Here is a 22,779-nt window from a genome sequence, read left to right as displayed (position 1 = left end):
CGAATTCATGTCAAGCCGCCAATGAAAGCGAAGAGAAGGTTGGCCTGGGCTAATTGCACCCGCCCCGGCAGCCGGCTGCGCAGCCTCTAGTCAGAGGAGGTGGGTCGGTGCCTGCGGAAAGGGGCGGCGGTTGCGGGGTTCGCGGAGGGTGAATGGCGGGGGCGGTTGCGGGGGGTATTCCGGTGGGTCTGCGGTGGAGCAGAGCTGGCGCAGCCCGGGGTGGGGCAGCGCAGCTGGGCCCCGGGCAGCGCTGAGGAAAGAGCCCGGGAGCGGGGCTCCGCACCGGCTGGCGCACAAGTGCGGGCTGTGTTCCCGCCGTCTCTCGGGGAGTCTCGGCGCCGGAGGGGAGGGCGCGTCCCGCCGCAGCAGGCGCTGTCGCCCGTGAGCGCGGCCGTCTCCATCCCCGGCACGGCCCGGCGGTCACCGCCCGCCCTCGCCCCTTTTCCTCGCAAGGAGGGAGCCGTGTCCCTTATCTGGGGAGCTGCTGAGGAAAAAGTAGCTCGTTTTGCCCGGTTTTGGCAGACGAGCCGCCGACGAACTTCCCGTCCTGCAGGTTCCCAGCGCCTCCTGGCTTCCAGCGGCCGGGCGGGCTGAGGCGATGCCGCCGCCCCACGGGGCTCGGGCAGCGCTTTTCTCGTCTTGGTCTTAATGTGGGTTAAATCAGCGGAGAAACATGAGGAAGACACTTGTGTCGAAGCAGTTGTTCGGGGCCGAGTGACGCCGCCCTGCCTCGGTCACGGCGCGGTACCGGCCGTGGGCGCGCTCCGCGGGTGCCTTTGGCCGTTGTCCTGCGGCTCCGGGAGAAGCGCACGTAGTGTCACCGCGGTGCTTTAAACAGGCTGCTCTTTTGGCTCATCTGAGTTAACGCAGTTGTAACCACTAGGAATTTCTGAAACCGATTTGCCTTCTGTGAGTCACAAACACCTGTGCTTTAACCTATTCGGCACAAAAGCTGACTGTTCAGAAGAGAGGGGATGCTCATGCGTGATTTCATTGTAGTACAATTAAAGAGCACATCTTCTGGGAAAGGAAGTGCGGTACCTCAACTTGTAATTGAACCTATTTCGTAAACAAGGTACAGGACCAGATGCACCAGTTAGTGTAAAGAGTTGTGTCAGATCCTGTGTATTATAATTAGTCATTTCGTTAGAGGCCTGTTTGCGCATTGTTAAAGGGTTTTTGTTAAAGAAATTTCAAATTCTTACTTTCAAATTTCTGAAGCTGAGGGGTCCTTTTTTTATTTTATTTGTGTGTAGGAAGGAGTTGAGTCAAATACAATTTCAGAAATGACTGTGTTTGCTGGTTATGTTAGTGTGAGGCACGTTTATTCTTGGTGCTCGTGGAATTTGAGGGAAAGGAGAGTCTCCCAATTCTCCCTCCAAAGACGTGCGCAGGGGGCTTAAGGAAGAAATTGAGATGAAATGTCTAGCTCTCCAAAAGCCCTGATACCTACTACATAAGTCACTTCATTAAGTATATTTGTGAAAGCTTGAACATGCACTTCTTTAAAAAAATATGTGACACTCGTCAATAGCATACTTACTGTAATGACTACTACACAGCAACATCAAACCTATTGTTAAAAATAAACATTTAAAATGGGCATCTTTTCTGTTGACCTTATTCTTCATTATAGGTTTCTCAGAAAAAGTTTGTGAAACCAAACTTGTTACCATAAATCACAATTTCATCACCTGAAAATAGAAATGTCTCTACAGCTGTAGTTCTGTGAAAAATAAACTGGAAAATACACATCACAATCATTCTCAAGCATCTAAAAATTCAGTCATATTCTTACAGATAAATTTGCTTTAGAAAAAAAACCAACTTGGTTCAAGTTGTTTGTCAGCCTGATTTTTTTTTTTTCTTCCCCGTAAAGAGAAGTTACCTACTCTTTGCATATTGTTTCATATTTGAGCATCTTAAATATATATACGAAAATGCATCCACATTTTATTTGCTCTTCCAGAGTTCATTTTCTGTGTTGGAGGTTGGAAAACCTGCTGTCCATCCTCTGCCTTAGCCAGAATAGACACTTCTCCAGCCCTTGCCTGATCTGGGGCTTTTCCCTGGCCCTCGCCCGGTGGCGAGGACGTTTCCATCCTCCCTCGCTGCAGCCTGTCCAGCCGCCCTCGAAACCACAGGAAGGCTGGAAACAGCCTTGGGTTTTATTTCCTGTCTTGCATGGTCTTTTTTTTATGAGGAGTTCAGAGAGCTGCTCACAGATGTGCGTATCAAGCTTAACTAGCAAATATTCAAACTAAGTATTTTGATGGATATTTGAAAATCGCGTTTAGGATAAAATTGTTAATATGCAGAGGAGCAGAGGGTGGACTATTGACAAAAAGCAGGTTGCAAAGCTCTGGAGTCAGTGTGCGTAGTAAGACTGAAACTTGAACCTGAAGTATCTCCAAATTAATGGCTGACAGCTTCCTTCAAATAGATATAAAGATGAATAAAGGCTCAGTTAAAAACAGATACAGAATCACAGATACCTGGGAGAAGTATTCTTGTATCAGCTTATAGAATCAAATCTAGTCAAGGACCATAAAGGTAGTAGTTACTGTGCTTTAAAAGGTAGAGTTTCCCTGGAGCTAGCTATTTTAATGGGATAGTTTATACCAAACATGCTTAAGTTAATTGCTAGATAGATGGAAAAAGTCAGCATCTTAAAAAAATGTTGGCTGAAGATCTGTTTGATATATTAAAGGACTCTGTATTCTTGGGCTGAATCTCTGTTACTTGGATGTACTTAAATGCTGTACATGTGTTACTTGCTAGAGTTTATTTACATGGAGCCTTTATTCTATGAAAATGTTTAAACTATTAAAAGGTGTTTTGACTGTTTTATGGTTTCTGTTCATATCTCGTTAGTTTATTAGGTGAAAGTATTGCTTCCATGGCTTGTTAACAATTAACATCTAAAAATACAAGGACAAAACTTGGTATTTGTTTCGAAGTAAATATTCATGTAAGTGCATGCTGCATTTGACATTCACAGCGATGGCATACGCAGGGACATGAATTGAGTCACTTCATTCCTACGCAGCCCATAATTTTAAAACTATGTAGCTAGCAGGAAAGATGTAAAATGTATGCAATTACTTTGAACTCTACTCCAAGATTAGTGTTTGCAATAGCAGATTTTCATATTGAGTCTGTGCACTAGTTCAGAAGGGATTCTTTTAAATTTTTGTCTACCTGTTCCATTGATTTTTAAGCACTGACTATATTTAGAAATGTCACTGACTTCTTAATATTTTGCATCTATTTAGTTTTGTGCTCAGTGTCTTATAACTCAGTAAAATGTTTTTAATTAAAAAAAAAAAAGAGGTAAGAAGGGGGAAATTTTCATCTAAGAATCCATTTCAACACCTCTGAAACAAGCAAAACTCCCATGTCATTTTAATTTGGAAAATTGTTCTACCAACTGTTGTAATTTTTTGTAACTCCAGGAAGAAGAGAGTTTTCTCGTGGAAGATGAAGTTTGTTTTGGGAATTCATCCTAATGCGCTGGCATATTCCATGACTACGTTAGGTGCTGGAATGATGAACAGTATCTTCAATTTCTACTACGTTAAGCTTTTCCTAAACCGATACAAAATTTCAGAAGTAGCATTTCATCAAGCACAGGTATTGTACAATCGAATATATTTGATCACCATGTTGTGCTATGGTAATAGCACATCGTGCTATTACAATGTGTCTGTGCTATCACAACAGAGTCTTTTTTTTTTTTTACTTACGAATTAATTTTAGATGCATTGCAAATAGTTATACGGTAAATTCATTTTACATTTAGTTAATCCATAAGCAATTGACGGTACACATAAAGCACATTGTTTACGGTCTTCAGACTAAAAATCTCCAGACTTCTAGTTGCTGGAAAGATTTTTGCCTGTGATAGACTGAAGTAATGTTCTAAACTAATCTCACACCTCAGCTCCATAGGTAAATTTGACATTAGTGCTTTCCTATGGACTGCTAAAGTACTTAAATACTGCCTTTAATCTGCAAGTCGTTATCCACATGAGCAACTCTTGTCATAAATGGTCTCCTGAAAGTAATGGGCCGGCTCACGTTTTGAATTATTTGCTGTGAGAGAAGTACCTGGGCTCTGCAAGATGAAAGCCCAGATAGATTTGAAGGAGTGACGTCTTAGAGATGGGTGTTTATTTCATGTGTAGTTGGGCACCTGCCTACTTATTCATCTTGTTTTTCAAAATTACTGCAAACCTCTAAATACCTTTAAGAATTTGGTCTGGAGTCTGTTTTGACCCGAGAAGCTTTCATCTTTCTTTATTCTTTGAATAGAGATTTATTTTAAGTAAATATGGTATGTGTTACTTCTGTGTCTGTATAACCACCGCAGGAAACTCACGTTAATGATAAATTCTGTTGTGTTTCTTGTTTGTCGCAGGTTGTATTTATGATATGGAATGCCATTAATGATCCTCTTTTTGGGTATATTCAAGATAACTCCAAATTTGCGTGCTGCTCACGACGCCAGTTTTCAATTTTATATGGAGCTCCTTTATATGCGTTAGCCTTTTTGCTTCCTTGGTTTCCTTGGAAACATTATGAGGAAGGTGACTGGCTAAGTGGTCTGCACCTCATTGTTGCGTTATGTGCTTTTGATGGTTTGCTTACATTTGTGCTTCTCGCGCAGTGTGCGCTCTTTGCAGAAATTTCAACAAGACATGAAAGCAGGCTTCAGTTGATTAAATATAACCAAGTAGCAACATTAATCGGATCAACGAGCATTCTCTTTTGTGGTCTCATATCAGATAATATGGAAAATTTTGCCTATTTTCAGGCTTTCGCTGTTTTGGTCGCAGCATTAGCAACAGCTTGTATGTGTTACACGGGCAAATACAGTACTAGCCAATATGAGCAGAGAGAAGTTTGCACAGAGAGTTCTAATCTGGAAAGCAGCGATGGAGCTCTCTCCTGGTCTTCTGTGATTTCACTGACCAAGCAGATTATGACACAGAAAAACTTTTTATTTTTCGTAACGATGAACTTCTTCCAAGTCTTCCACTTAGCTTTCTGCAACAATTTTATGATGATCTTTGCGGATAATCTTATTCCTAAGGATGTCCTTTCTTCCTCAATAAGAAGTGTCATGTATGGAGCAAGCTTTATTTGTCCTCAGGTAGGCAGTTACACTTGTTTTATTTCAAAATATGAAAACATGGTGGTTTACTAGTTTTCATTACTTTAAGGTACCCATTTACACTGTTTGTTGAAAAAATGCTGCATCCAGCATAAACCATTGGCCATGCTGAGAAACAAATGTAGCTCACCGGTGGTCTAAAAGCAGAAAGTACCTCTAGATCAAGCTGACCAACCGAAGAGTAGGGTAGGGAGAAAGGACAAGCAGGGAGGCTAGCAGAGCATCTGTTTACAGGAGTGTGATATGTGAGTGAATGTTTTATATCCTGCAGGGCTTATAATACCTACGTATAAAGGTATGAGAAACATGGTCAAGATAAAAAGTTTCTAAAAACAAAATCTGTAAAATTCTGAATTCTTTTCTCTCTGTTTTTTTTTGATTTGTAATACACAATGAGAAAATAATCTCTTCTTCAGGAAGTTTCTCAGATAAACTGCACAAAACACCGGAAAAATTATTAGGTATTTAAAGCATGATTGAAATACGTGGTATCTCGGTCATGGGAATCAAACCAAACTCTAACTAGCTGCGTTTGGAGAATAATCCGTGCCTGTTCTGTTGTTTGCTGTCTTGGTCAGCTGCATTTCCTAGGGAGAGAGATGCTTTCGAGGCCCCAGTCAGGCATGGGGGCGTGAGTAATGAACTGGAAAAGAAAAGGGAAAGAGAATCCAAACAAGTAATGTATGAGAACAAGAAAAGCAGCAAAAATATGCCCCACAGAATGTAAACATACTTGTCTGCAGCGAATAAAAAAATTATCCTGTTCATTCCTTTCTAATTCTTTCACTGGATCTTTTAGAATTTTTACTGTGTTTACTTGTTAGATTGATCAAAACCCGAGTATCCTGATTTTCATCATAGGTGCTGATGATGTTCAGAATTTCTGAAAATCAGGCTGTTATGTTCATTAAGTTGTAGTGTTTTCAGTGAGTAGAATCTAAAAGAAGATACATCAAAGTGCAACTCAAATTCACAGCTCAATTTTAGTTACCGTTTTGGCTTTTGTATATATAACATACAAATCCTAAAAATACCTTCTCTGTTCCATAACTCCTAAATATCTATAATTTCAAATTTTATCGTTACCACAGGTTTAATAAGGTTTTTTTTCTGTAACTCAAAACAGTTAGCTGATGAACTTTGGGAATAAATCAGAAACTGCAGAAGTTAGGAAAGCTTAAATAATTTTATACTCAATGTATAGCAATCACTACTGTTGATAAAATCAGCGTGACAGCGTGAAACGAACAATCTTTCAGAAAATGCATCTCTCTCTGCTCCCCAGATACTCTTTGTCTAGAAGGTCACCGAATGCAGAGAGTTTGCTGTGACCTTATTTTTCTCAGATTTTGTCCTTTTGAGCTCAAGATATAATAAGAGAATTTGCTGATGGCAATGTCCTGAACTTCGCTTACTGGAAAAGCACCCAACCCATGTGAAATAAAGCCCCTTCTTGTGAACTGTGCTTCAGTGGCTTGTACTAAACTGGAATTCGGCTCCTCTCTTAGGTTCCTTTTAGTAGTGGGTGTGAAGAGTAAAACCTGCCTACAAGGGAGACCTTGTTGCTGAAGCACAGGCAAACAAATTTAAATTTGCATCATTAAGTTAGCATTTTTCTTAGAAATATGCAGTCTTGGAAACATGCAGGTAATAAGGAATTTTCTAAATCATAAGTACTTCCTGAGACGGGGTTATTTCTCAATTATAGGGAGAGAAGGTCATGGTGTTTAGAATAATGTGCGTTACGCAATACCTTACCATTTCTGCAAATGCCTGAAACCAGCCCGCAGGAGGAGTACCTCTACATTTCTTACAATCAGATTTTTTTCTTATAACAACTTTCCAGGTTTGTTTTACCTCCCTGATCATTGGTTTAAGTAGGAAACTTGAGCTTCTTTAAAGTGACCTTTGCCACAGTAATCTTCGTCTGACTGTACCATCCTGGTTTTATTCGTTACATTAAAGTATTTAAATATGGGAACAAATGCACAAGGAGAATTCTTCATCCAAATATTACACTGCTCATCTTTGTAACACAGAAGGAGAAAATATGTATCTGTGTAGAGTTTGTGGGTATTTTTTGTGGCAGTGATGAGGACCACATACATGTAGATGGTCACATAGGCTCATATAATAAAAAGAACACAATGCATTACAAAATTTCCTATTTAAAGTGGAAAGTGAGGAACAAGACAGAAAAGCTTACTCTTCGTTCACACTGTAACCACCACTTAATACCATTGTTGTGAGTTTGCCTGTCACTAGCCTCTCGCGTGGACTACTGCTCGCTAAGACTGGCGGAATTAAAGTGCAGCTATACGCGTTGTCCACTGCCAGCTGCCTTTCCCGACTTGGGAGTAATCTCTCTGTCTTGCTTAGATCAGCTGTCTTAGCGAGCTTGCTTTATCAGCTTCAAAGTCATGCTTATTTTCTGTAAATGTTAGTGAAAATAGTAATATCAATGAAAAAAAAATTGAAGATATTTTTGGTCAGCAGTTAAAATGGCTAGATGGTTGTTTTACAGTTAGCATACTGCAAACGTAATTCTTTAGGGGATATCAAACATAAAGATCATGAGCATTAAATGATAGGAAATGTGGGAAACGGTATTTTTTCTCAGGATAAAGTTGTTCTCAGCTTTGAGTAAAAGGAGGCCATTCTTGCCTGGTAGGGTAGCATAGAATGAGCCAGTAGATAGTTCTTTTTGTTCTATTCCTATTTTTTTTTTTATTTGGATTGAACTTTTTATAAAGGGTTGTGTCTTTGGTTTGTTGTTTCGTTGTTTTTTTTCGGCTTTAATGGGTAGTAATAATTTGTGTCTGGTTTGTGCTTTATAGCTCTCCTAATGCTGAGATATTGTATTATATCATACATGTGTGTATATATTATCTTTCCAGTGCCTTGTTCTTCTCAGTCATGCTTCGTTGAAGAAGTTTGGTTATTACAGAATCATCCTGTTTTCCTTTTACTTCGAAGGAGTAGCTGCTGCTGTCATGTTTCTTCTAGGGCCAGAACACTATTATCTGTTGGCATTTTATCTCACAACAAACATGTAAGTGAATACACTTCCCTATTCGTGGATACGGCTTAAGTAATTCTGATAGAGTGGACACTTGCTTTTAATAGCATGAAGATTTTGCTGCTGCTTTTTTGGTTTTCTTTTTGTTCTGTTTCACTTGTCAGGGAAGCTGAAACTCAAGTTACACTTCATTTTATTCTACTTCAGCTTTTAATTTCTGCTTAAAACCAAAACAAAAAAGTCTTAAAAATGAACAGTATTTAAGGTTTGTAGCCACATGCCTCCAGCCACGTGTCTGCTTTAACATGAGCTTCCAGAGAAGCAGAACCTTTTCTCATCCACGCAGGCACAGAAGATCTCAGTGGAGAAAATCTTCAGAGGCTGTTTGCGAGGAAAGCTCAGGCCTTGTTTTGTGTGTCATGAACACTTGCGTGTTGCACTGCAAAACAAACACCAATATCTCATGGGCCTGCCAGGTAACAAGTACTGAGTCGCTTTTTCACTGGCACTGGGTAACTATGATGCCAAAAGTAGTAGTTCCACAGAAGTGTATTACAATACATGGAAAACCTTTTTTAAAAATAAAGAGCTGTTTATTTCAGAATATTGTAACAGCAATTTGGTTTTATTTCTTCATTTTCTGTTTCGTTTTTTTCTTTCTGCATGTTCTTTCCTACCTCCTTTTCTTCATTTTCTTTTTTTCCCCCGTTTTCATTCTTATTTTCAGTATTTCTGCCATGGACTACTATAATACTGAATTGTGTGAACAATAAATTGAATTTCATTACCTGCATACTTTAAATTATGAAGATATATTTTGATTTCCCCAGGAAAAAATTCTAAGGTACCTAAAGACTGTATGTTTAAAGTGCTAATTGTTCAAAGCCTCTTGTAAGTAAAAGCTAATCATACCCAAAATTTAATAAGACATAGAAATCCTAATATCCGAGCGTATAGTTTCAGTTAGCAGTTTGTTAAAAGTCGGCTTTGTGTGTGTGTGTTTAAATGCATATATATATAATGTAAATACATATAAAGGAATGCCTATAAAATCTTTTTACTACTCTAATTCACCCACTTGGAAGTGTGTCTTCCATGTGTTCTTTCCAGTAATGCTCATGTCCTTTTCAGATTTCAAGAGGAAATTTTCAGTTTCTCTTTCTTCTAAGGTGTTTCTTTTCTCCATGTCATTTTAAATGACATTTACTGATAATCTCAAGCAAGAATGTATGACCTTTTGCACCAGTGTCCAGGAAAAAAAGCAAAAATCCCCATCTTTTAGGTTTGCATATTGATTTCTAATTCTCAATTAAGAACAGATCTAATAATGCTTTCAGAACTGCTGTTTAAACAGATAAATCAGCATATTTTAGAGAAGGTCTCAGCTTTGTGTGTTTGCGGAAATGTCAGTGTTGGGGTGTATGTGTTAGAACGTCAGTTATGATTTCATTATGGAAGTGTATATAAGAACTATGAACATCTTCAATATTTTGTCTTTCTTTAGGGTAATTGTACAAGCTTCATTTAGTTTGTTCAATTTGCCTCTGGCAGATATTGTTGATGCAGATTTAATAAAGCACAAGCGGAGGTATGTCAGTCTTAACTGTTTTTCTTTAAATACGCTATTTGCCGTGCTACTCTTTCGTAAGTTAGATTATGTCCAAGTAAAGACAGTAAGTGATCTTGGATCCTTGACACAGAAGTACTTTTTGTAAGAGCAATTTAGCATAAGATAAGAACTTGAATAAAGTTTCCTGTGGTTACTTCAGCAGAGAAATTTAAACAGATTATCAAGTCATTTCTAGTTTTAATTATACTATAGTATAAGCCAAGGTTTTTGTGCCTTTATTTTTGTTAGCTTCAGTTGAATTATTTTGTAACCATATGCATCTATTGTCGCTTAGCGAATTTTCTGAATAAGGCCTTTCTAACATGGAAAAAGCGTTTAGAAGGCTTTGCCCATGCTACTTAAGAGTGCAAATTCCAAAGTCTAACTGGTTGCTTTTATCTCTCTGAAATAAAAATTGATAAAACGAGCTTTGACGTAGCATATTACAATTCATGGATCTTTTGGATTTTATCAAAGTGCAGATAACTTCCTGTTGGTTCCATCAATGTTTATATAAGGGCAGATTCAATCCTGGTCACTGAATTAAAGGACTTGCCCCTCAAAGGTGGGAGCTGTTGCTTTCATGAAGAAAAATAAAAGCCGCCTTCTCTGGCCTCATGCATGTGAAGTCTTACGTTTTATTTAATTCTCCATGCACTGTTCAGTCTAACTTAACTTCAGTAATTACTTAATGTGTGCAAAATTGAACTTGAGTGGAAGTCATTTCAGAAGTGGGGCCAAGCTGTATATACACCCCAGAGGTTTATTACCTTTCAGTTAAAAAAAGAAAGTTAAATTTCATTAGGATAGCTCATCTGTTTGCTCTAATGTGTGAACCATAAAGCTAAGTATCATGATAATTAGTATTTGCATATTAACATGATTTTTAAAATTACTATTGCAATTAATATACTAATAAGTTTGTGTTGTGCATCCGTTTGTTTTTTCCCCTCAATATTTTAGATCACCACTTTCTTCTATGGTTTTTGGTACCAATGCTTTATTTACCAAGCCCGCCCAATCTTTGGCTCCAATGCTTGTGGTTACAATACTAAATCAATTTGGATATGAGAACCTGAATAATGAAGATGCTCAACCTGGTCCCAGGTGAGTTCAAAAGGGATACTTTAAGTCATAGAAATTCACATGAAATAATCCTGTCATCTAAAAACCAAATTAATCTGCAATTAGTTTGCATCAACTGCACTTCAAAAATATGAGTGCTTTAAAAATATTTTCCAGTTGTTTTTTGTCTGCATAGAAATAGAAATGTTTTCTTTTTTTTTTTTTTAAAGAATAAGTTGGTGATTAAACAATACATGTGAGGATATCGACCTAATTTTTAAAAACAAAGGATACATTTCAGTAGTTGCCCGTCTCCTGTTCTATTGCAAAAAAAAAAAACAAACCCAAAAACGTTTGAGATCACCTAATACCTCTTACTAAGATATGTTGTCCTGGCTTCTGTAAACCTTATCTCATAAACCTACTTCCTTAGATACATAATCCTAATAGGGTTGCATTAAAGATAGAGTTTTGTTTGAGAGAAAGCAGTATAATCACCGGGGGGAGGGAATTTGCCTCAAGTAGGAGTATAATTTTGGCTTTGATACTACTTAACCATTCTGATGCTAATGATCTCGTTGCAGTCCCTGGGGACCGTAATACACAGCATAAAGCTGTGGTTGCTAGTTAGCAATTGGAAATGCATGGGCTTTTGTAAAAACAAATTAACAGGGAGTCAGTACGCTGAAAGGGTCATAGGCTGTTTGTTTATGACCAACAATAGGAAGTGGCAACGTAAGGAATAACTGAAGTCAGGACTAAAAGGCAAAATCAGTCCTGATTAGGATTTGCGTGAGAGAACAACATGGATATCCTGAGTACTACATAGCTCTTCTAAATTTTGAGTAGAAACCTTAAAAAATACATAGAAGACAAGCGTACGTGAACTTTTGTGGAGAAAGCTCTTGAAGGAGAAATGCCTGGTTGTGTGTCACCTAAGGCTAGGAGAACATTTCCCATTTGAGGAACTTCCTAAAAAAATGTATGAGGAAAAGCATGACATAAAAAGACAACAGGTGGTCTTCGGGAAAGCATCTTGACACAAACAGAGAAGGCTTAAGTTTGAGGCTATGTGTGAGAACAGTTAATTTTATTTTAATGCATTCTGTAGATAGCCAGCCAGTGAGGTGATGTGAAGAGGATATGAACCTCATTATAATGTCAAATAAGATGAGTGATTTTTGCAGAAGAGCAGTAGGTTGAACTGGATGTGGATATGAGAGGGCTGAATATATTCATCTTGATGACTCAGAGAAATTCAGATTTGAAACCTGAAAACTGCAGTTCTGATCCCTTTCAATCAGAGAAATGATCCCTTTGTGGATGGATTTTAAATCACAGTAGCGGTAAATCTTTTTTATCCCCAGTAAGCAGCCTCTGAACTATAGCAATAATAAATTTCTTGTATATAGAGTGGCAATACTTTGAATGCTCAATCTCTAAAACCTGTATTTTCACTTGAGTCAAGCTGAAATTTGATTTATTCCACTAGGGCAGGGAACAGCATAAAGGAACAAAGCTGAGACCAGTTAATCAAAGAGCACCTGAAATACACTCTATATTTCTCTTCCCCATCCCTTCAAAAATAATTTCTTAAATACGAATCAGCCTGCATGTGTTTTCTGTATACGTATATGTACGTGTGAATGTGCATGTCCTTCACTTTGCAAATGGACACACAGTCCACAAAGACAGGCTAGTCAAGATTGTTTCTAGGGAGTCAGTTTGCCCATGGCAATGTACTCAGACCATGGACTGAGCTAAAATTACTTACTAAAACCCTATCAACTGATCTCAGTCTTCAGCCATTGGCAGAGAACTAAAATACATCTGCCTCTGGACACAATCGTTTAGGGACAAACAGAAACTGAATACAGAAGATCACTTAAAATATGCTCAAACTGTTTAAAAAAAATAATTTCATACATGTGAATTATATATAACGAAGTGTTATGACCCATGCCAATACAATCTCAGCTGTGTCCCTCCTCCTCCAAAGCTGGCAGTATGTATTAAGTGTTCTGGAAAGCATTTAGTTTATTAAGTGTAGTCGCAGGGAATTGTGAAGATAGCACAGAGGACCCTTATTCTGCATTAACAAAATGTTTGGGCCCTGAATAAATATGCCTGAAGAGTTTCCAGCAATGTTGGTGACTGGGAGAAGAGAGAAGATGCAGTCCAAAACCATAAACTATTTGCTGAATTCTAAATTATTTATTTTTTCTTGAACTGAAAGTTAAGCCATAGCAACAATGATGGAGCAGCTAAACCTGGAAACCATTTCCAGGCACATTAATAAAATCGTCAGTAGTAGTCAGGATAGCTTCACTGAGGGGAAGTCACGCTTGACCAACTTGATAAGCTTCTGCAATGAAGCGATTAGCCTGGTAGACAAGGGAAGAGCAGTGGATATTGTCTGCCTGGACTTCAGTAAGGTCTTTGACACTGTCTCCTCCCATAAGATCCTCATAGACGAGCCTTTGATATATGGGCTTGTTGAGCAGACAGTGAGATGGGTTGAAAACTGGCTGAATGGCCAGGCTCAGAGGGTGGTGAGCGGTGGCATGAAGTCTACTTGGAGGCCAATAACTAGTAGTGTACCCTTGGGGTCTATACTGGATCCAGTGCTCTTTAATGTCGTCATTAATGATCTGGATAATGGGGCAGACCTTTTGAGACAATAGTTCATCATCGACTTGGTGGCTTCTGTTACAATTGTATTCTGCAGGGCAGCCAAGCTGGTAAGAGAGTGAAGAGGTTTTACAGGGAGCATAAAAGTCTAGAAGAAAGGAAAATTCAGTCCCCTTTTTCTTTCATCTGTGAGGTATCATAACACCTCCAGGTGGGTGGTTAAGGCTCATCAGAGAGGAGAAAATGCTTAGCACTGAACAGTGATCCCAGTACTGTATTGGACCAGACATTCCAAAGACCTTTGGATCCTGTCTTTCTCTTCCTCAGCCCCGAAGCCGTTGCATTGACCATTAACAGCACTAACCTCTCACTTACGAGTGTTTACTTCTGCTTCAGTGGTAATACCTTCGTAGTCACCATGATGCCTTCTTCCTTAGGAGCAACCCAGTATCTCTTGGTTTTGCTCTGGTATCATAACTCTGAAGTGTGACTTCTGCTATGAATGGTGTATCTCTTCCAGAAGTCCTCTCGCTTTTTGGTGTAACCGTTTTCACACACGAGATTGGCCTGTACCTTGTGCACGTTACACATGATTCTGCATACATTAATATGCAGGTTATACCACATTCTTAGGAAATGTGGTCACTACACATCAGTGAAGCATTTTGTAGTGGAAGCTAGCTTAAGAAGTATTTTTTAATATCCTTAAACTTCGAGCAATAGCTTGCAGAATGGAGTGGGGTCCTGGTTTGGTGCAGTTTTTTTCCTTTTGTTCTGTCATTATCGCAAAGCATTACCTGTCCCTTATGGCTTGGGGTTTTTTGTTTTGTTTTGTTTTGTTTGGGGTTGTTTGGTTTGGTTTGTGTTTTTTAGTTTGGTGGTGTGGTTTGGTTTCTTTTTTTCCTGTGGAAAAGATACTTGGTTTAAAAACACCCTCTTCTGGAGAGCCACTGCAACTACAGCTGACTTCTCTCAAAAGTGCGCTTCTCAAATTTGTTCTTCAGAACAAAGTTATTCTGCAGCAGCTCTTCATTATTAATTGGAGGTACATTAAACTGTTGATGCTTTCGTAGTGAATTACTGGACTACATCACGTTCTATTCGGAGTGACGTTAAGGCTGTTTAGTGAAAGATTGCATGTTTTATTCCTGTGTGTGCAAGAAATGTAGAAATGGAAATTTCTGACGTTACTAGCTCAGCTGTTATTATGATGAAATCTGAGCTCTGCTCTTGATTTATCTCAGTCCTTTAATGAAATATTTTCCCATACCTTGCTCTGTGTACTATAAATATTTTTTGTAAATCCTGCATAACTTAGGGGTTTACATTACAATAGGTAATATTATTTTCTTAAACCAATATTGTTCCAATGAAACCAAATCAGGATTGCACCAGCGTGAGTGATCTGGGAGGTGTTCTTTCTTTTTTTTGTCCTGCCTGAAGTCCACGTATAAATACAGAATAATTTTAGTACTGAAAACTGCAATCCTCATTAGTGTGCAGCACAGGCAAAGTACAAGCCCCAGCATCCTGTTAACTGTGCGTTAGTCCCGTTTTCATCTTCAGATAGGTAAATGACTTGTCTGTTGCCTCCCTGCTGGCGCTGCTCACACAGGCAGCCGTGGGCATGATGAGGGCCCTTGGTTACTTCTAGGTGGGCCGAAAATGCGATTGAATACAGGCCAGCAAACGTCCAAATGGAAGTGACTGTCACTGCCAATAAACATTGGCTGTGCACCAGCGGCCCGCTAGTGAACGCTTCCAGTCTTACATGCAGTTGCCCAAGTGATTAAGTAATTCACTTGTAAGCCTGTGGGGTTTTGTTTTCCTATTTAGCATCAGCATGTAGATGACTTGAGATAAATTGTGATTGTTGTATGAGTGTGTGTATGCACTAAGGAACAAATCTGGGCTATGCATTTTTTCCTCTTAAATGCAGTGAGACATGAATTAGTTCTTTTATGATTCGGAGACACTCTTAGGTTTTATTCAAAAGCCTGCTCAAGTTAATGAGAGGGTTTTTTCCACAGATTTCAGTTTTTTTGGATCCTGTCCATAGCTGTTTTGTGAGTCTCCCATCTCATCCCTGAATGCTAAGGGAAAAAAACCCTGGAAAATAACATAAACTGTCTCGTGGAGAGAAAGTTCATTTAGGGGCTGTTTCTCAGCTTGACCTGACTTTCCTGATATTTAAGTAATTAGAATCCAGCCATTAACAGAATACCAGTAGATACAGATTCTAGGTAATAGATGAATGCCTAAATGTATGCTTTGAGCTGTCAGAAAGCACACTGCTCATAGAGGGGAACTCATTTAACCCCTGTATTTTCTTTTGTGATTTGTATTTGCTGATACTTGTATTCCTTAGAGAAGGTTTAGATGAGGAAATACCGTGCATCCATGGGAATAAATGGGAATGAGTGTTAATTTCACGTGTTCTTTTTGTGGTTTATATTATCTTATCATCATGTATTTTAAAACAAAATTAAATAACACATGATATTTCAAACAGCCCTTTATGCCATACCTGAATTTCAAGCATTAATCATGACTTCCATCTAGCACTCAGCAAGTGTAACACCACAGGGATAGCTAGGAGCACAGATTTTAACTTAAAATAATTTTGTATTAAAGTGTTTGCGTCCATTTTCTGCTTTTCTTTCTCTTCCAGATTTTTCAGTCGTACTAAACCCTTCCAAGTGCTCTGTTATAACTGGATTATATTGCTTGAATTGATTGCTGTATTACATAATACAGATGTGTACTAAAGTAGCAAACAGGATTTCTTGGGTTGCCTAGAGTATATTAAAATTAACTCTTTGCGTGCTAATTATCTAATTTCCTCCCAGCTATTATGAAAGGAGCAAACGACATAAACTATGTATTTGTATGTAGAATTTGAAAACACAATTGAAGTACATTTGATATCTGAGATGTTTGTACTTCTTTTATTTAGAATTGATTGTACGCAGGAATGTGTACATGCTGTATATGTGTATATAATGTGAATGCATTTTAACATTTAATTTTTAATAATTTGTTGTGAATTGACCATGGAAGTTAATCTTCTTCATCTTGAAAGCTGTGTTTTCATCTTCTTCACCAGTTTGTTTTTAGGTCTTCACGATGCCATGTTCTATTTGATCTGTCTGGTTCCGCTTTGCGTCGCAGTCGTACAGATCCTGACGTGGACGCCCTTTTCAATCCAGAATAGTCATATGGCAGCCGTGCGCTAAACGTGTAACCGTTGGTCAGTACATCTTCTGCTGAACTGCACCACAAGAGAGTTAGTATGTTTTAAATGTGAAAAAGCAAAATTGCATTAAATGGACTGTTAAACCAAACGCAGTTTGAGCCATTTCAACAAAGTCATATTCTTCAGTCTATAGAGACTGTGACGCAGATCACGTTCAGCCTCAATGCTGAGCCCACACAGAGTTTTCTTTGAGTTCGGTTGTTTGCCTTTAATGGGCTTTAATTATTACATTAACTCATTTCTGGTATATACTGGTCACTGTTAACTCCTGTGAAGGATGGATATGGTAGATCAGGTAAAGGAATCCCAACCCAGCACCTGGAATTCAGGGAAACTGTATTTTCTTAAGCTTACTGAAAGGTGCTGGATTAATTTTGCCATGCTGATAAAATGCCAGATCTCTGAAGTTTATCTGGAAGAGCCTGGTGGACATCCCTCATGGATGTCAGGGGGATGACGAGAAAAATTTAGATGATGTCGACCTGACCAATATCAAGACAAATCTGACAGCTACCACAGGAAGAGACGAGAGTAATTAACTACCCTGTAAAAGTCTGTGTAAGGCTAACGGAGAAAAAGATTAAAATGCTGTTCAATCAAATGTTGCTGGGTATGGGAAAAGCTCCATAGGTCCTCGCTGGCTTTCTGAATGGCTCTAGTTGGTGGTAGCTAGATGCAGTTTTCTGTCTTAAAATGGGAAAATTATTTTGAAGGTACCACATAGTACTTACAAGGATGCAAGACGATGACTAGAATGTCATTGTGGAGAGAAAACCGTTGGTGTGCGGACATAGCAGAGTTCAGTTAGTTGGGCAAATCTAAGCACACACGTATTGAATCAAACTCTACCCGCTTAGTAGCGTTCCATTGGCAAACTCATTTGATGTGCTGACAGTTGAATTTCTGATTGATCAAGTTAGTTAATTTCTGATTAATTCATACCAAAATCTTTCCAGTTAAGCTTTTAAATGGATCCTGTGATTTTTATAAAATAAAGCTTTTTTTGACAAAATTTCAGAAACGCTGAATCCTATTATTTCACATGTCGTAATGGTAAGATACATTAGCATGTTTACAGTACTCCAGTTTAATATTCTTTTTCCTCCAATATATCCAGCTTGTAACTGTGTAATGATAGATAGCTTAAGTATAATATAATCACTTCATTTTTATTCTTTGTTCTGCCTGGGAAAACATAATTTTAGAAGCACCTTTCTTATGGAGTGCCAGTCACTTTAAAGTACAAGAAGATGCTGAGTCCGCTCATTTCTAAGGCTCTACTTTTATCGTGATAAGTAACTTGGAACAGAATGGAGTGTAAGAAGTTGCCCTGCATTTTGGTGGACAATAGCAGAATAACGAAGAGGTTTGAGGTTTGAAATACCCGTGTTGAAAAAAAAATACTCTTTTGTGCCTCAGTTTTTACATTTGCAGAGTAGAAACAACGTTGTCTCCTTGTCGTCTTTGAAGGGCAAAGTGCTTTCAAAGCGATGAGTGAGAAAGTGGGACAGCACTGTTAAATATTTAGAAATCCAAATGAACCCTTTGATAGGACTATGAAGATTTATGTTAAAATGGAAGAAGCCAGAAGTGTGATGAAGTTTAAAGTTGCGTTATCTCTTCTTTATCTCTGTCCTGTCAGAGATACCATTATTCATTTGCATTGTACGTGCTAATGGCATTATGTACGCATACTAGTGTCACTTGTATTTATGTATCCAAAGAATATTTACACAAATACCAGAGCAGATATGGGCTGTGTGTTTAGATTCTGAGTTTTAAAAGATTTACTGCATTGTATGTGTGAATTTTCTGTCTGAAAGGCAGAAGGAGCAAAAGCCAAAGGACAAAAATCTGAAGGAATTTAAGTTAATGTAATCTTTGATTCTTGATATGAAACTGTCTTCTCCCTGACAATTCCTTTAAAGTGGTAATAAAGAACTTAAAATAGTTTTAGTTTTCTGTTTCTGTATATCCTAGATTTCATATGTTCATCTTATCCTCATAGAATATATGTTCCGATAGGTAAAAATGTTACTGGTCCACAAATAGGGTTTCTGTGTTTGTTACTTAGTTCTAATACTAAATTATTAGAGCATGGTGTATAACTGGGAGAGTACTGTGCTATACAGCAGGAAAACTAGTAAGTGGTTTTAAAAGCCAAAATTATACCAAGAATTATTTGAAATTATAAGTTATTTTTTTTCTGGAAAATGTTTGGTAAATATACCATTTTATTTGCTGAAATAAGAAAGGAGTAAAGGGTGATATGACTGAAGGCATAGTTCAAATTGCCTCTGTAAATTGCTGCCCCTTTACAATTAAGATAGGAAAAGTAAATAGTCATAGATTTCTAAGCGAGACAGCCTTAAGATATGATAGATTAACAGTGTGGAATAAAGTAGTTTAGAAAACAAATCTGAGAAATACAATACAAATTATTTAATACATAAAATAAAATAGTAATAATTTTGAAAATTTATTATTTATTATCCTCCCATTTGTCTGTCCTATTTCTCTTGCTATAAGGGCAGGAAAAAAGCCTCTTTCTTCCCCCCCAATAGTCAATCCAAAAGAGGACTTGGAAAGCTGGTTTAAATTCAGGTGGTAGTCTTACAAAAGAATAGGAGGTTGGCAGCACGCTAGGATTGACATCGCTTATTCTCCATTTCTCTATCACCCACTAAACTTCATTTTCCTCTGCTAAACCTACATGATTGCTTTTGGCCGTGAATCAAGTAAAGGATGATCAAAGGCAAAAGTTCAGTGTCTTGCAACAGCTGCTTTGTCCGCTTTCTCTCCTTATTAGCTAGTAGTGTCTGAGCTTGAAGTCCTGCTGCTGCAAAAATGCCACAATTTAATCTTGATAATTTAAGAGTGTCTAAAATAGTCTCATAACTGATAAAGAGGATTTAAGTGTGTATAATATAAAATATGAAATGCTGTGATAACTTCAATGAGAAATTTGATGCTCGAATCCCATTCTTAGAGTTTCTCTATAAATTCTGAGAATTTGGACCTTAATACACTGAATGTATTTTATTTATTGAAAATCAACAGGTAAAAGCATCCACTAGATTTAAAAGGACGTTATCTAATAGATACTAAAGAATGTCAGTCTAATATAGTAGTAATGTAATATATGGTTAGTGATAGAATGAAAACAATGAATAAATGACAACAAAGCATATTTAAGTAGGAAAAAATTAGATTTATGTTTTGTGGTGCTTACAGGCCTGCCTCTGTTTTCATCTCGTGCAAAATGACCTTCCCAGTCTCCCGCTGCGCTGACTGCGGAACCGCGCAGCCATTCCTGAACAGACCGTGCTGGCAGGGCTGGTGGGACGTTCCCATTTTAGTGTGGCTGTACAGCTGCCAGGAAAGACAGGAAGGTGAAGGAGCAGCCAAGATAAGCCACATCTCCACAAATACTTCTGAGCTCAGGAAAAATCTCAGTGGTGCATGCCGTCAAAAGAATTGTGGCGGGTTTTGTAAAGGAACATAGAACCAAGAGTGGGGGAATTGTCCTAGAAAGCTGTACAGACCCACAGCTGGGCTTCCCGGGTTGCCCTCAGGGGAGAGGAATTTACATAGATACCTGTGCTTGCTCGTCTTAAAGACCTCTTTCTGGTAATCGCTTTCTTACCATTGTTTAAATAACAGAAAGGAAAGTTGTTTTATTGCTGTACTTGATCAGGAAAAGTGCAGATGTGCATCTTGGAATACGTGAGGCTGTGCAGCCAGCCCTGTCGCCGTGTCCTCGAGATCTCCTCAAAGCAAACGCAGGCGGTCTTCAGCCCTCTGGGTCTGTTTCGGACCTTTTGGACTCCAGGTACTCAATCGATTATAGACATTGTCCAGAAGAAACACTATCTAAATAGTTGAGGAGAAAGTAGAAAAAAAAAAGTGATTCCTTTTTCTCTGGAAATCCTCTCCCAGCACATTAATTGCTTTGAATGACGTATGCATACATTTACACAACAAATATTTTTCTGAGATTGTACAGCAATTGGTTACAATTCCACCAGACTATATGCAAATGACAATACATCAAAATTATTACCTAAGATTGCATGAACAGTGTGTTCTTTATAGCCTGTCAAGAGAAAAATATGCTTAGTATACAACTACTGCAGCAGAATATTAATGATAAATGTAACACTGGGCAGGAACTTTCAAAAATCTCATTAAAACGTACCCAGGTTGTATACTAAAAATGCAAAGACAAAAGCTAGTGTATTTCTTAATTTATTTGGTATGCAATTCATTATCTGTATTTTACATGTGATAAAATGAAGATAAGTTTCCCTATGAACAACACGTAACTAACCTGAACCAATTTTATTTATTGGTTTACACGTTGTGAGCAGATGTCTGTTCAAAAAGCAGCAAATTTAGCTTTTGTCATTTTGGATTTTCATTGTAAAGTTGTTTTAGTCCTGGAGGGAAAAAATAAGCTAATCTGTCTTTACAAACAAGAACATACATAGGAAGGAGAGTTCTAATCCCAAACCAAATTAAAAGAAATAGACCAAAACAGGCATCTTAGCCCATCTAGCTATTGGAGGAAAAAAAAATCTTCATGTGGAAAACTGTCTAAAGCTCTCATGTCAAAAATGTCTAACTGAGGTTAAACATCAGTGAAAATGACAAAATTCTCTGGCAATATTCTGTCATTGCTCGGGTTTTGCTGATTTCCCAGGATAATCAAGGCTGGATGTGGTTAGTGCTCGATCAGAGCATTTTCCAGGTGGAAGCCAGGATCCCATGGTGGGTCAGAATTCCAGCGTCAGAATTAGGGGGCCCGGCTCCAGCCTTTCAGTCTGGTCGAAGGAAAAGATGCCCGTTGCTCGTGGTTGTTAAGGAACGTTTTTCTGATATTAGAGATGATAGCCCTGGTGCCGCACTCACCTGGAATTTGATTAACGGGCTGGGCTTTGTCTAGATTTTCTTTCAGTTTCAATTGTATACAGTATTGCTCACTTCCTATGCCGTTACCCCCATAACCGATGTCTGCTGGCGCCCAAGTGGCAGAACAGCGGTGCCCGACCCACGGCGACCGCGGCCCTGCTCCGGCACAGGAGCTCCCGCCGAACAGCCAGGAGGGGTTTATGCACCTTGGCCCATCCCAGAGCGCGATGTCCCGCAGGGGACCGGGCGCCACAGGGACGCGTTCCTGCTGCTGCTCCCCACCGCGTCCCGGCAGAGATGGGCAGCAGGACTCCAGCGACGGGCTCGTCCCTTTCCTGCCTCCGCCATCGCTTCTCCTCCCTCTGCAGCTGCCTCCCGGGAGCAAGGAGGGCCTCGGGTCCTCCCCTCAGGGTCGGGCTGCCAGGCTTTATGAAAAAAGGGGGCTTTGTAAAACAACGTGTGGCAGAAATTCCACGAGAGCAGTAAGGTTTACTCTGGGCCACTGCAAAATTGTCATTTACAAGAAAAACTGCCACGCCTGAGGACGTGCGGCCAGATTTTGCATTTCAGACAGCGGAGGTCTTTCCTCTGCAGACAGAAGACCCTTTTGAAGAGCAAAGGCTGTGCTGGCCCAATTTATCTCTAAATGCTGCGGGTTTGGGTTTTTAGGAATCTGATCCCCCTGTGCCCAAGGACCCCGAACTCCCGCGGGCGGGAGAAGCGGGAGGATAACGGGAGCCGGGCAGGAAGCGCCGGGGCCGCCTCCCCGCGCCCGCTGCGGGAGCCGCCAAGGGTCCCCCGGGCGCCGGTCACCGGGGGCGGCCCTGCCCCGCCCCCGCCCCGCGCGCTCTGCGCACGCGCAGCCCGGGTGACAGGGCGGCGCCAAGCACGTGCGCGCGGCACGCCGCCGCGCGAACCCTCGGAGGGGAGGGGGGGAAGGCCGGCCCGCCCGCCGCCGCCGCCGCCCACCTGTCCGTCCTCCCGTCGCCGCTGCCGGTGCCCGGCGCGGGAGGGGGGAGCGCGGGCGAGGAGCCGCCGCCCCGCCGGTCTGACAGCGGTGCCCGTGGCCCCGCCCGCCCTGTGACTGGGAGGGGCGGGCGCGCGGCAGGCGC

The 22,779-nt window shown here is 39.8% G+C and overlaps 1 protein-coding gene and 1 long non-coding RNA gene across 3 annotated transcripts; one reads left to right on the top strand and one right to left on the bottom strand.

Annotated features, from left to right (window-relative positions):
- The first annotated feature begins 67 nt into the window (after window positions 1-67).
- LOC134519555 (transmembrane protein 180-like) lies at window positions 68-16,736 on the top strand. Its single transcript, XM_063343915.1, has 7 exons — window positions 68-99; window positions 3,456-3,633; window positions 4,421-5,155; window positions 8,074-8,228; window positions 9,700-9,783; window positions 10,768-10,911; window positions 16,607-16,736. Exons 2-7 carry the CDS (start codon window positions 3,481-3,483, stop codon window positions 16,734-16,736), a joined length of 1,401 nt encoding a protein of 466 aa, XP_063199985.1. The 5' UTR covers window positions 68-99; window positions 3,456-3,480.
- Window positions 16,653-22,768, bottom strand: LOC134519558 (uncharacterized). 2 transcript variants are annotated; one of them, XR_010072252.1, is made up of 5 exons: window positions 22,637-22,752; window positions 21,668-22,092; window positions 20,403-20,629; window positions 19,989-20,128; window positions 16,653-16,771 (listed from the first exon to the last, which is right to left on the bottom strand). It is a non-coding gene; the product is annotated as an uncharacterized LOC134519558 (long non-coding RNA). The 2 variants fall into 2 exon arrangements; XR_010072251.1 differs by lacking the exon at window positions 21,668-22,092 and having other exon boundaries at window positions 19,989-20,629; window positions 22,637-22,768.
- Window positions 22,769-22,779: the final 11 nt, after the last annotated feature.

The sequence above is a fragment of the Chroicocephalus ridibundus genome, chromosome 8, assembly GCF_963924245.1.
Source record: "Chroicocephalus ridibundus chromosome 8, bChrRid1.1, whole genome shotgun sequence".
Classification (NCBI taxonomy): Eukaryota; Metazoa; Chordata; class Aves; order Charadriiformes; family Laridae; genus Chroicocephalus; species Chroicocephalus ridibundus.
The sequence above is the reverse complement of the archived record's forward strand: the minus strand, read 5'-3'. Positions and strand labels throughout refer to the sequence as shown.

Coding starts and splice junctions, on each gene's coding strand:
- LOC134519555 (XM_063343915.1), top strand. CDS start 3,481: ATGAAGTTTGTTTTGGGAATTCATCCTAATGCGCTGGCATATTCCATG. Junction 3,634..4,420: donor TAGCATTTCATCAAGCACAG/GTATTGTACAAT, acceptor TGTTTGTCGCAG/GTTGTATTTATGATATGGAA. Junction 9,784..10,767: donor TTAATAAAGCACAAGCGGAG/GTATGTCAGTCT, acceptor TCAATATTTTAG/ATCACCACTTTCTTCTATGG.